The following is a 14,246-nucleotide window of genomic DNA, read 5'->3' as shown; positions in this document are numbered from 1 at the left end:
TTGTATTGTTCTTGCTTTGGTAATCACAAAAGTCACCTGTAATGTTATGTTACACACAATTGGTAGAGAAATCACAATGTGTTTGTCTCAGTTGCAAAACTGTACCTGAACTGGCATACTTTATTGGTTATTTAACTCTGCACTCTGCAGTATTCCAGTTATATCATGGCGTCCAGTAAATATTCAAGTCTGGTCAAGACAATCTAGTGATTGATATTGTGAGCATCGATCAACGCAATTGGGATCCAATGACCTGCATCAACCAAGTCAGCAAGCCTGACCACCAGATTCCGTTAGTAGCCTCTTATGACATGCATAGTCGCCTGTTACAGCAAGCATGGGTTGCTGAAGATCTATTTTACCCTGGATCTTCATGGGTCATACTGCCATCGGTGTATAGCGACACGCTGTCAATTAAGTCACCGAGCCTGACCATCTGATACATGAGGAACCCAATTAGAACCTGGGCTCCGTTCCACAAAGTGATCTTAGCGTTATGATTGTCTATGTTAAAGTATGGGAGTTACAGTCATCTTACCACTCAGATCACTTAGTGGAACCGGGCCCAGCATAGGCTACTGGGGACCTAGTCTAACCTGGAATCCCACGCTGTGAACTGGATTACAGTGTTTAGGAATACAGTGTTCATTGACAGACCCAGCAGGTTGTGGAAGATACAGTTTATTTAGTATTGAGTATATTATGTACAGCATACTGATACAGATCTTGGTTAGTGCCCTGCAGTCGGTCCAGGTCGCCCTGGAGGCGAACCACCTCCTCCTCCAGCTTGGCTTGGGTGTGGTCATCATGACTTGAACTCTACAGAAGAATGTTACATTTGTGTCAGTGTATGGCATCATCAAGAGTACATCTTCCTGAGGCAAGGAAGTTAACTGACTGCATAAGTCCAGTTTCCACCCTTGTCGAACTAGGCTGGAATTTCTGGGCTTGATCGTAGCGCCACCAGTGGCTATTATGAGTTATGTCCCTTCTATGTCTCTCATATTGGCCAAACAAACAAAACCTCTCATATCACTTGCATTTGCTTCAAATAAAATGGCTACAACAGTCAAGACGATCTGATTGATAATCAAGATCTATATTGTAATAAAACAGGTCTTACTTCGCAACATACATCAAATCTGCACAGTAGTTTACACACTGGATGTCAATTTTGTCAAATGATTCTGATTGGACTATGGATAGACTTATTAGTCCAGCCAAAATATAACTCCATAATTCCAACCTAGCTTGACAAGGGTGGAAAGAGGACTTTTAAAGTTAGTTAACTCCCTTGCCTCAGGAAGATATCAAGAGTACTGCATCAATAACAAGGCAGGGTACACAGAATGGTATTCAAGCATTGTATGTGAGTAATGGTTGTCAGGTGTATGTCAGACAGACGCACAAACAGCTGGGCTGTTCAAGTTCCTCCAAAATACTTTGACATATGATGGACATATTATTTACCAGAATCTTCAGAGTCCAGCATGTATGAAAGAGGGGTGTAATGATTGATGAACCTACTGATGCTTTGCAATAGGCGAGATGAAATGGGGTCGAATATTGCATTAAAGATTATAGCACTATAGCTCTCTGTGAGCTGTGACCAATGCTGATTACATAGCACTATCCCAGCGAGATGCCATGCCTCAGTTTAACATGGATACCCAACTCACAGTAAACTGACCCCAAGCCGACCAGTTCTTGTTGTATCCCCTTAATGCCGAGAGCCAGGCAATAAAACGACAAGAACAATGTTTTGATGTCTTTTGGTATGACACAGCCAGGGATCGAACCACCGACTTTCCGCTCTCCGTGCAGAACTATTGCCATGACAATGATATATTTGATAGACACTTGTAATGCACATGATACTGAGCATATTAAAGGACAGTGAAGAACCATGCCATTGGACAGCAGTGTCAGTGAGTATGGTTTTACGCCGCTTTTAGCAATATTCCAGCAATATCACGGCGGGGGACACCAGAAATGGGCTTCACACATTGTACCCATGTCGGGAATTGAACCCGGGTCTTCGGCGTGACGAGCAAACGCTTTAACCACTAGGCTACCCGACCGCCCCCATTGGACAGCAAACACATGCTGACAAGACAAGTACACAGGTACATGAAATACTGATGAAGAAATATACTCACTTTCTTCATTTCATCAGACGCAGGATTAGCCGTGTACTGATTCAACTGAAACAGTCACCAAACAAATAGCAACTTCGAGGCTTGATAACATAGTCCATCAACATGCAATTCAAAACAATTACAACTAACAAGACATAAAGATAATTAACTGACAACATTATGTACAACCAACTGAAAACAAATTAACCATGCCCAACAAAGGAAATACCCTACCTGATGTGTTTCATGTAGCCAGACATCGAACACTTGTGACTTGTCGGAGACAGTATCGTCAGCTTGTGTGGACACCAGGTGGCGCTTGAAGTGCTGAAGGGGAAGCTGGGGCCTGCTGTCGGGCAGCGCCACCCCGCGGGGTGTTTGTGTCAGGAACACATTCGTGATCACATCTTGGAAACACAGAGAGGAAGCATTAGTTTTGTGCGCACAGAGAATGACAAGGGAATGAATGTTGGAAAAATAATGTGACCTGATTGCTTGAAATGTTGTTACGGGATTCCGCAGTCTGGATATCATATTGACTTTTCACTGCGTATGAATAATTTTCTTGATGAAAAGTCCAAAATGTGATAAACCATGATAAACATGGCATTCACCATGGCAACATTAATACTGCATCCATAAATATTCAGAAAATTTCCAGATAACTTTTTGCAGCATTTTGCAAACATGGCAGATTCAGTTGTCATTATAGTTTGTGATGGCATCCATTGTATCACTACATCATTGTATTCCTGAGAGACATGTAGAGCTGACAGCTTTTAAGTTCATTCAAAAAAACAAAGTGCCATGGAAAACAACATTTAATTGTCTATGTAACATAACATTGTCACTAAACATTATGTGTTTTCAGATTTGGTGTTAATGAGTATTCGATACACATTATTTTAATTTCCTAACTGATAGATGCAGCAGTTATACATGTATCACAGCTATATTGAAACTGTTTTTGATCAAAATTCTCCGGGCACCAGAAAATATGTATAGTTATCCAGAGTTTGAGGTGAGGTGAGGTGAGGTGAAATGAGGTTTAACGTCACATTCAAGAGTATTGAACTTATACAGCAACGTGCATGCACGTGTATGTGTGTGGCTGCTTGTACTAGTCTGGACTGATGCCGTTTTTATAGTACTAGCTCACTTAGGTACCATGTCGCAGTTTAACACGAATACCCCACTCAGACACACTCTGAGCCAACCAGTTTAGCCCCTGAATGCTGAGCGCAAGGCAGGGTAACAAGAAATACCATCTTTTAAAGTCTTTATGTATGACATGGATTGGTGATCAAACCCCCGACCTTCCGCTCTCCAGCAGACAGAAATCTGTTGGAGCTTTCAAATGACCAATCGAAATAATCAACTTCCAGTTTATAAGGTTCACAATAGATGACCAGTATTTCAGTTATATCACGGCCTACCAGCTTAATGTGGCATGAGAGCTCAAGGTGGCACAGATGGCATATGTTTACCACCTTGATGGAGTGAGTGAGTGAGTATGGTTTTACACTGCTCTTAGCAATATTCCAGCAACATCACGGCGGGGTACACCAGAAATGGGCTGCACACATTGTACAAAGTGGGGAATCGAACCCGGGTCTTCGGCGTGATGAGCGAACACTTTAACCACGAGGCTACCCCACCGCCTCGATGGAGCCAATGAGCATGTGTATGCCTGACAAGTAACAACATCAACAGAAATGGGCTTCACACACTGAACCCATGTGGGGAATCAAACCCGGGTCTTCGGCATGATAGGCGAACGCTTTAACCACGAGGCTACCCGACCGCCTCGATGGAGCCAATGAGCATGTGTATGCCTGACAAGTAACAACATCAGGGTGAATCTTGGTTTGGAATCCCCAAACTTCTAAATCACATACAAGCTGTTGATCACAGAGCTTACCTTTATGAGCTAAGGTCCGGACACACTGACCGCTGAATACATCCCATATCCTCACCGACGCATCATGTGACCCGGACACTAGCCGTGTTCCATCCATGGACACAGATAAACACGTAACTTGTTTCCTTAAAAGACAACAAAAACCAGGTGAACATTTCTCACATGTCTCATCTAGATCGATGCTCATGATGTTGATCACTAGATTGTCTGGTCCAGACTCGATTACTTACAGACCGCCATCATATAGCTGGAATAGTGCTGAGTGCAGCATTAAACAACAAACAAACAAACAAACAAACAAACAAATCTACAGGTCATACTGAGATCACTAATCATAATGCTCAACATTTTTTCTGTTGTGATGACTGCTATCCTTCATGATTGTGTCACTGATGCAGCAATATCTAAGAGTGAGTGAGTGAGTATTTTTTTACGCCAATTTTAGCAATATTCCAGCAATATCATGAAACGAGAAATGGACTTCACAAAAATGGAGCATAGGCCCTGTAGCTCACCTGATCTTAAGAGAATATTGGCTACATTTGATCATAAAGTCATCATTAAAGGATAAATATGAATATGCTAAACTAACTGGAGTTTTGTTACAAGAAACAATCAGAACCAGACTATCGAGTGATTAACATTATTAGCATCAAATTCTACTCAATTGGGATACAATGATATGTATCAACGAAGTCAACGAGCCTGAACACCTGATCCTATTAGTCACATCCTACGACAAGCATAGTCGCCTCTTATGACAAGCATGGGTCGCCAAAGACGAATTCTAACCCAGAATCTTCATGGGGCAACATTCTAATACACCTACAAAATTTCTAATACAGCACATATGTTCAACATAGCAAACGGCACCACTGGCAGCAAGTGAATCTGGTCACTTCTACATCACCATCTTCCCGAGGCAAGAGAGTTAACTGACTTTAAAAGTCCAGTTTCCACCCTTGCCAAACTATGCTGGAATTCCTGGGCTCGATCGTAGCGCCACCAGTGGCTATTACGAGTTTTGTCCTTTCTATGCCTCTCCTATTGAGCAATCAGAATCAACCTTTTGTATCACTTGCATTTGCTTCAAACAAAACGGTTGCGCCAAGTCAAGACGATCTGATCGATAATCAAGATCTATAAAACGAGTCTTACATCGCGAAGTGCATCAAATCATGTGAGCACCTTGATTAAAAACATGAAAAGATTTAGAAAATATCTGTTGACAATGAGTTAGCGGTGCACATGCTTTGCAAATCCTGCAGTCAACCGAAATCTGCATGACACTTTACGAACCGGATTCGATTTCAGTGCACGATTTTGATTGGACTATGCATAGTCCAGCAAAAATGTAACTCCATAATACCAGCCTAGTTCAGCAAGGGTGGAAACTGGACTTTTATAGTCAGTTAACTCACTTGCCTCGGGAAGATGCTACTTCACATGCTTAGCGATACATCTTGATTTGTTTTGCAATAATCATACAAATTAGCTAATATCTTATCTCTAGAGGTTGCTGTAAAATACATACAGATGGCCTTTGAACATGGTGACACCTTCATGGCTTTTAGTGTCTGTTGATATGTGTCGTTCTGTTTTCACTGGCTGAAAATATAAATATAAGCTCTCAAATGACAAAGGCTGTTTGAATTACAGTCAGTTTGACTGATATGTGTTTGTGCTGTTCCTCCTACCATTGTGCCCCCTCCGTTCAAAATGTCAACTTGTAGACATAACAACATGATAGTTTAAACAAATTTTTCCAGTGATGGGAATAAAAAAAACAAGCAGCAGATATTGTTGGGTACAGGGTATTCATTGACATGTACCATATTGGCATCTAATAGACTATTCCCAATTTTGAGCTTGCAAAATGGACTGTAGCTGAGTTTTTAACTCATTTAACCATGCATGTTTCAAGGTTATCAATATTCTCTGTAGTGATATTTTTCAAACACATCAAGAATCTAGGATTTCCCTACCTGTGTAAACATAGCCACACTATGTATGTTGCCGTTACTGTCTCCGGCAAACACCCGCAACTCCATGTTGTCCATGGCAACTGCAGTTATACAGGAGTCGAACACCAGCGTACAGAGGAGTTCCCCAGAGCACAGGTCCCACAACTACAAACAGAAACAGTCTCCTCAATAGTTGGCAACACAAGTATCATCTCTTAGAGAAATACTTGGCCATATGCAAATTAAAGATAAATAGATTTGTCTGCAGATTTGAGCTTAATTTTCTAAAACAAAATGGATTAAATAGAAAACATAGAAATAATTTGTTTACTTTTACAAAATTGAAGCTTTAATCATGTTCATGTTAAACATAAAAAGACAGTTACAGTGAGCATGAATCTTGGCAGCAGAATAAAAAAAAATATTTTCAGGGTAAAAATATCATTTATACCTAACCTGACTCATACTAATTGCTTATCTCATCTCATTTCTGAAAAGGTACTGAAATATTCCTATGCTGTGTTCCTGGAGAACAGAGAAAACATCTCACCCGAATGCACCCTGTCCAGCGCAGACGCAATGGAAACACATGACCTAGCTAGCTGACTCGTCAATCTCTCATTTACTAACTTAACGGTCCGAAACACATCAGGGGAGATCGGGGACAGTTGGGTGGGTACTTGTATGCGTATTAGTCAGGATAAGCACAAATGATATTTTTAGCTCCAAAAATACATATTTTGCCAAATTATGACTCATACTATTCATACTGGTTCATTTAAATAGGTCCCGCCACAGACATTCGACTTGGTTATCCACCATACGAGGTGTTTCTTCTGCCGTTGTGAAAGTCTAAGTCTTAGTTCCTGAAGGTCAAGAAGCGTTTTAGGAACCTCGGAATGGGACGTAGATGCAGTCTCGTATCTTCAACACTTGGGCAGAAGAGAGCAAGTCTAATGTCACTTGCCACTGGTCATGTTGGTTGAATGAAATCTGTTTGTGAATAGCTTTTTATTTTGACCCACCAACTTCTGGTACTTGAATACATTTCTGCTGTGTTAGAAGTCCGATCCCTAGGAACTTGAGATCCCCTGATGGTTGAAGATCTGACTTCTAATAGATGATTAACCAGCCTAGATGAGTTAACAATTTCAGAGTGAAATTCAGTTTAAGTTTGAGTAGTTCTACTAATTTGAGATTGAAATCCCCTGTCCAGATAAAAAGCAGAACCGATTCCCCTGTTGTATAGAAAGGCCACAACTGGTAAAGTTGCCTTGGTACAGGGAACGTAGGTATTTACTGGAGGCTGGATGAATGGGGATTTGAACATGATAAAGGTAAGCTTGATGCTTACAAGATGATCATCCTGTTTTATCATCTGCTTTAGTTGGCTTGGAGAGACACCCCATTTCTTCGCCTTCCCCCACTGATACCTATTGTATAAGGCATTTTGTATCGTGTATGTATTCTATTGTATTATGATGTAATTGTTTACGTAGGGGGTGGCGTGGGGTGCGGTACAGTGCAGTGGGGTGGGGTGGCGTGGGCTGGGGTGGGGAAAGGAGTGCCTTTTGTGAAATTGCTATGTCTATATCTATTGTCAGCTGATTTCTCACTGTAGAAGTAGAATAATTGTACAGATTCCATCAAGGAATGTGCATATGCATCTTGAATTCTCCGGACAACTTCTTCAGCTGGTTTATGGGACCTACTCCATCCCTGAATCACATCAGACCACCAATAACTCAAAGGAGCCTGGACCAGACAAACCAATGGTTGATGGTATGAGCAACAATCAATATGATTAGAAAATGATCCCACACAAAGAAACAACATATTTCGGTAGCCACAAAGCGTTTCTAATGTGTGATCTTATTGTCATTGATCTCATTCCCTTAGCTACTCTACACCAAAGCTCCAAAGCAAATGTAGTCTTGGCGTCCCCTGCCATAGTGCAGCATAAAAACACCATCCCTCACCTTGCATGTATTGTCTCTGGAAGAGGAGATAACTCTGGCTCTACTTCCTCCACAACCTACATGGAGGTCTGTGACAGGAAGTGAGTGCCCAGACCACACATGTCTCGGCTCTGGGCGGTTCTGGGTATACGGTGAGATGGACACTAACCTAAAATAGAAGATAGCTACGCAATAAATCACACAGAACAATAAAGAACAAAGTGTGGTTTATTTCACGATAAAAACATTGTTCTATCATGACGTCATTACTAGAGATTTGAACATGCGCTTGCAACTTGATGAGGTCGTATATTGGATGAAGCTGGGCAACGCAGATATGCCCGAATGATCGCATCCAAAAGCGGGAGAGATATGACATTCGGTATTGGGAGAAAAGGTACAGGTAATCGACGTAAGGATTGTGAGAATATGCGGGAAATACCCATCTGTGCATAAAATGGACTTGTCGGACATTGCTGAGGTCAGACTCTATTGAGGGAGTCACCATTTTTTAAATAATTGTAAATATTCTAAAAGCTTGTACACTTTATCATCATCCTTAAAGAGGCTGTACACAATGTTGATATCTCATATAAGAAATGAATTACCATGATTACTCTTGGTCATTGCTTTTCTTACAAAAAACCCTGCTGTGCCCTCATGGTATATTCTCCCTGCAGTGTTTTATTGTAAGATAAACAACTCACCCTTGTTGTTTATTTCTTAAATATCAAGTACATTTGTAAAGCACTAATTCTAATCTCTAATGCTAAAATGACATAGACAGTCATTACCCAAGCAAATATCTCTGGGTACATTCAAATGCATTATCAGCTCTCTGTGAAGGATGTAACTCAAACTGCCTGATAGGCACGTCATTGTTCTGCATTCACATTTCATTTCACCTTACCAGGTACCCGGTTATTATAAGGGTGACACTATTCTTCAGGTCATTATCATTTGCAGAAGTCCGAGGTCTTCCATTAACTGCCCCGACCAAGTAGGGCAGTTGAAAAGACCGAGGGCTTCTGCAAATGATAATGCCCTGAAAAATAGCGTTACCGTTATAATTGCTAAAATGCATGGAATTTGTTATCACATATAGAGAAACAACAATATCGGTTTTGAAACATTTACTGCAATCGACACTAATGTCACTGACCAACTTTTACAAATATGGAAACGTCATGGAACAAACCAGATGACGTCACTATTGAACGTGACTTCACCTATCCCTATCCTATGACGTCACCTAACAACGGGCATGATAATGGCCTGTCATCAAGCAATATGAGGGCAGTATCAAGTTACAGTGGCCCGCTCATTTTTTATAACATGCGGGCGGTTTAATGATAATTCTATCCATTTTAGCTATAATGCTGGGTAAACAATGACATACATGTGTATTTTGAACAAAGCCAATGCCTAAGAAGACATCAGGATCATAAACTACATAGTCATGATAGTGTTTCAGTGTGATGCAGGACAGAAGCCATAGAGATTCTCGGGAATTAAGCTTGTCAAGCATGGTCACCTATCAGATTATAGTCCAGGAGAATCCAATGCCCCAATTTCCATTTATTCACGTTTTTCAACCAATCAGATTTCAGCACACACACCCAGTCCTTTTACAATCGATCATATTTAAGGGACACCAGAAATGGACTTTGCATATTGCACCCACGTAGAGAGTCAAACCAGCATGACAAGTTTTGTCTGGATGACATGACATCTCTTGGACCAGACTACAACGTGTACAAGAGAAATTGATAACCATGATAACAAGCAGAATGTGGGACATACCTAACTAGAGACCACGCGATCACAAGATTGTCTTCTCCTCCAGAAACAAAATGGCTGCCATCATCTGTGAACTTGATGCAGTTAATGTTCTGATAGTGCCGGCTGACAACTGCTAATAGGTTCCCATTACACACCTGCAATGAAATCATAGCAATATAGGTTTAACATCATTCCAGATATGACACAAGCTTTTAATCCATTTACAGCATCACTATCAAAAAATGCCCTTTGTATTTCAGCATGAAGTGTGTAGTTTCAGTGCAGCATATCTTTATGAAGTAAGCAAATTGAATAAATAAATAAATAAATAAATAAATAAATAAATAAATAAATAAATAACCTCAGCTCAATCGAACAGCTGTTTCCTATCAATTTTCAATTTGTTTGAATTATTCAAAATATCTCACATAAAAACATGTCGGTAAGATATATTTGTTGTAGCAAAATGACGAGGAGTACATGGGGTTTTATGCGTCCCTCGTTACATTTCATACCACCAGCTGGAGGCATGTGACATAGCGCAGGCTAACGCCAGTTCAATCGAACAGCCGTTTTCTATCAATTTTGAAATTGTTTGAATTATTTTATAATGTCATATTAAATCATGTTGGTAGGATATTTTCATTGTATCAGGATCACGAGGGGTACATGGGGTTTATGCATCCCACATTGAGTTTTATACCATGAGCTGGAGCCAGAGTGGTATAAAACCTGATGAATGCATAAAACCCAATGTACCCCTCGTGATCCTGCTACAACTTATATTGTCCAGTTTTCCTCACTTGTATATATCACATACATACATTTACACATGTTCAGACTGTAGCGCCTTTAGTATACCCTAGGGCATGGAATGGTGCAGATATGAATATTTATTGTTACATATTCTGCCTTGAATTCCACCTGGATTTTCTAGAAAAAGCAGCACTGAAATGTACCATGAACGAATGATTGAGACAACGCCCTACCTGCCACACATGTATTTTGTCTGCAATTCCTGCCACACAGTAGCTCCCATCAGGTGACACGTCAAGAGAGGTCACTCTACCCGGACATACTATCCGCATCTGTGACTGGTTCTGTAAGTGTTAATGAGTCAGTGAGTGGAGTGGGTTAACACAGCCGTAGATCATATTTCCATATCATGTTACTGGCAGCTTAATGTGAATCTTCCCAGGGCAAGGGAGCTAGCTGACTGTAAACGTCTAGTTTCCACCATTGCCAACCTAGGCTGGAATGTCTGGGCTCATTTGTAGCGCCACCAGTGGCTATGACAGGTTATGTTCTTTCTTTATCCCTTCCTACTGACCAATTTAGATGCCACTTCTCATATCACTTGAAAATGCTTAAAACAAATGGTGGTGCTAAGTCAAGATGATCAGATTGATAATCAAGATCTATATTGTAATACAACTGGTCTTACGTGAGCACCTTGATTAGAAACATGAAAAGATTTCGAAAATATTTGTTGACGACCAGTTGGCGGTACACATTCTTTACAAATTCGGTAATCGACCGAAATCTGCACGACAGTTGATGAACCTAATGTCGATTTCGTTAAATGATTTTCATTGGACTATGCATAGACGCTTTGGTCCAGCCACAAAATACCTCCATAATTCCAGCCTAGTTCAGTAAGGGTGGAAACTGGACTTTTAAAGTCAGTGAACTCCCTTGCCTCAGGAAGATACTTAATGTGTGAGGAAAGCATACAGTGTAGGTTGTAATGTTGATTTAGGTTTTTACCACAAGCACTGGTATGTTGTGGACAAGCTGAGGATCAAAATCAGGAGGGTCTGAAATATGATTTTACAATCATAGGATCTTGGTACTCCTAAGGGATGCAACTGTGAGCAGCGTATATTGTGGCACCTGAGATGACTGGGCCACAAATGTAAACATGATCTTGCACCAGTTACAATCAGCTGACAAGACACAAGTAACCATGGAAACAATAAGCTCTAACTACTGGAACCATCAGACAACAAGTACCTGTCTTGTCAGCGAACAAGATACCTGTAACAACATGCCTGTAATCATGGTAACAATCAGCTAACAAGACATTTGCCATCCACTGACCCTCTTTTGTAGACTCCATACATTTAACAATGGCTTAGTTGGGTTGGCACCCATCAGATAATCCTGTCCCAGAATTGAGAGTGTTCGTGGACTGGTGCTGCCACCTTTGTATGTGGTGAGACTGCTTCCTGTCTCCAGGTCCCACACACAGGCATTCCACAGCTGACCCGACGCATCACTGCTGACTAGTACCTGTGACAGGAAATATCACAACATATTGTGTGTCTATATATAACTGCTGGCTCAATCAGACAACATTTGGCTAAGTAAGGATAAGATATTTGAGGTTGGTTGTGAGGGCTTTGACTTTTTCCCACTGGATGCTGTGGCTTGGATTGCATTCAGTGGGACAAAGTTAAAGCCCTCACTACCAACCTCAAAGACTTCTAAATCAGAAAATAACTAGAAGCCATCACCATCCAAAGACTCCATCCATTTATCACTTGACTATTCACTCAGTGAATCCTTTTTAATTGAGAGAGTGAGCACCAAACTGTATTTATACACTGTTTGGATCTCACTCTATGAAGGTTCATACTCCAATGAATTCAAACAAAGTGAATGTATTTTAAAAGATTATAATTTTATATATCCCTATTTGGTGCCTTGAAAAAGTTGTGAAAGTGCATGTGTGGTGAGATGTTTCATCAGTGGTGAACTGGATGCTCATACAAAGATGCTCATACATATGCATAAAGATGTGTTGAATAGATATGGAAGTAAAAAGTTGGAGGAAGGCCTGTACAAGATTAAAGTTTCAAAAACAACAGTTCTGTACATACTCATGCTAAGGAATTTCCAGGGTTTTCCCCCAAAATGTGGAAGTAGCCTGTTAGTGTATAGGTCATTTCAAGAATACTGTCTACTGAAATATGTATGAACATCAAAATGTGTCGTTTATACGCTTTAAAGGTAAACAACACTCCAACTTTGAAAGTATTGAAATATGGACTGCTTTTTCTTTGTGGTTTCAAAATTTGCTTATCACGGACTGTAATTTCGAATGGTGTGACTTCTCACTGCACAGTCACAGGGGACATCTATCAGTGGATCAAAGAACGCAAAGCAGGATATCATAACAAAAGGATACAGAATAAAGAGCTGCAGCCAAACTAACATGTGTTTCTGTTGTTGATTAACGAAGTGTCAACACGACTTGAAAGAGTGACGTTATCGGTCATATTATGCACAGTAAAAAACTATAACATATTCCTTCACACGCTTCAGTGACATTGCCCATGCACGCAAAAAAACGGGTCCTGCAGTAGGAATTGAAAATCCACATTCCAAAGAGGCCACCCTGACTGTTCAGCAAGTTAAGGTAAATGAACAGGTTATAACAAATTTGGTAAAAAAAAATGTGAAAATTGGGATAAATTATCACTAGACATGATGATTTAAATTTAAACTGCATTTTCTGTTATGCTGGGCATTGTTTTATACGCAGAAATTATGTATTTGTGTAAATTTGTAATTGTGTATTTTCCATAAACTAATTGTGAGCAGCGTAGACAGCCTGGCAGAAGCCAGTCATATAGAGGTCATGTGACAAGCTCCTTGTCAGTGTAAAATTTGTATGTCAAGTAACCTTTACATAAAAAAGATATTCTGATCACTATGCATTTAAAATATCATAAGTAGTATAGTAGTATAGTCTATTCATTAGGTATTGTAGGCCAAAGGCCCAAACATCATCTTTTTCCTGCTAAAGGTGATCAGTTGGCATAATAATATGTGTAAAATTATGTTTATAATGAACTACGGTTATTGTGAACAAAATAAATGGTCCCTTTGAGTTCGTTATAACCATAGATTACTGTATTTACATAATTTTACACGTATTATTATGCGAACTGATCACCTTTAGCAGGAAAAGGAATACATCACTTCCTAAATGTTCTTATGATGAAGTTGTTTTTTTTATGAAATCGATATAAATTATAACAGCAAAAACCTGCTAGTGCTAGGCTTGTGATCGAGTAATAATATTTTCAATATTGTTCAACAGTCAAAAAACTGGTGAAAATTAGAGTAACACTAGCGTTTATTGGTCATTTAACGTTACAGCTACAGAAAACCTTGCAAATGACAATATTGACATTTGCAAGTATTAAATCCATGTTTGAAACATCTTAATCATGTTAGCAATGTACCACAACGGGCATGCCATGGTCGAGATGTCACTCTTGTGTTGGGACATACAACAACCAGTAGCAGTCACCTTAAAAGTAGGTGGAATACGCTGACAACAGCCGCATATTCAATCAAATGTCTACGAGTAAATTACACTGACATAATTTGCCTAACGTCAGCCACATAACCGGTCTCATTTCAAGAAAATACTGAAAAAGCATGTACCTCTATGGGCGCAGCCATATTGAAA

General features: G+C 40.1%; 1 protein-coding gene across 1 annotated transcript; it reads right to left on the bottom strand.

Moving 5' to 3' along the window:
- Positions 1–675: 675 nt before the first annotated feature.
- LOC139479711 (WD repeat-containing protein 18-like) lies at positions 676–14,246 on the bottom strand. The gene is made up of 11 exons (XM_071262561.1): positions 14,222–14,246; positions 11,864–12,055; positions 10,753–10,863; positions 9,785–9,918; positions 8,003–8,150; positions 6,045–6,188; positions 5,594–5,667; positions 4,060–4,184; positions 2,373–2,545; positions 2,160–2,204; positions 676–819 (listed from the first exon to the last, which is right to left on the bottom strand). The coding sequence occupies exons 1-11, from the start codon at positions 14,237–14,239 to the stop codon at positions 682–684; spliced, it is 1,302 nt and encodes a 433-aa protein (XP_071118662.1). The 5' UTR covers positions 14,240–14,246; the 3' UTR covers positions 676–681.

This window comes from Haliotis cracherodii, unplaced genomic scaffold, assembly GCF_022045235.1.
Source record: "Haliotis cracherodii isolate W230 unplaced genomic scaffold, xgHalCrac1.p SCAF_4, whole genome shotgun sequence".
NCBI classification, from domain to species: domain Eukaryota; kingdom Metazoa; phylum Mollusca; class Gastropoda; order Lepetellida; family Haliotidae; genus Haliotis; species Haliotis cracherodii.
Note: the sequence above shows the minus strand (reverse complement) of the source record. Positions and strands in the feature narration are given on the sequence as shown.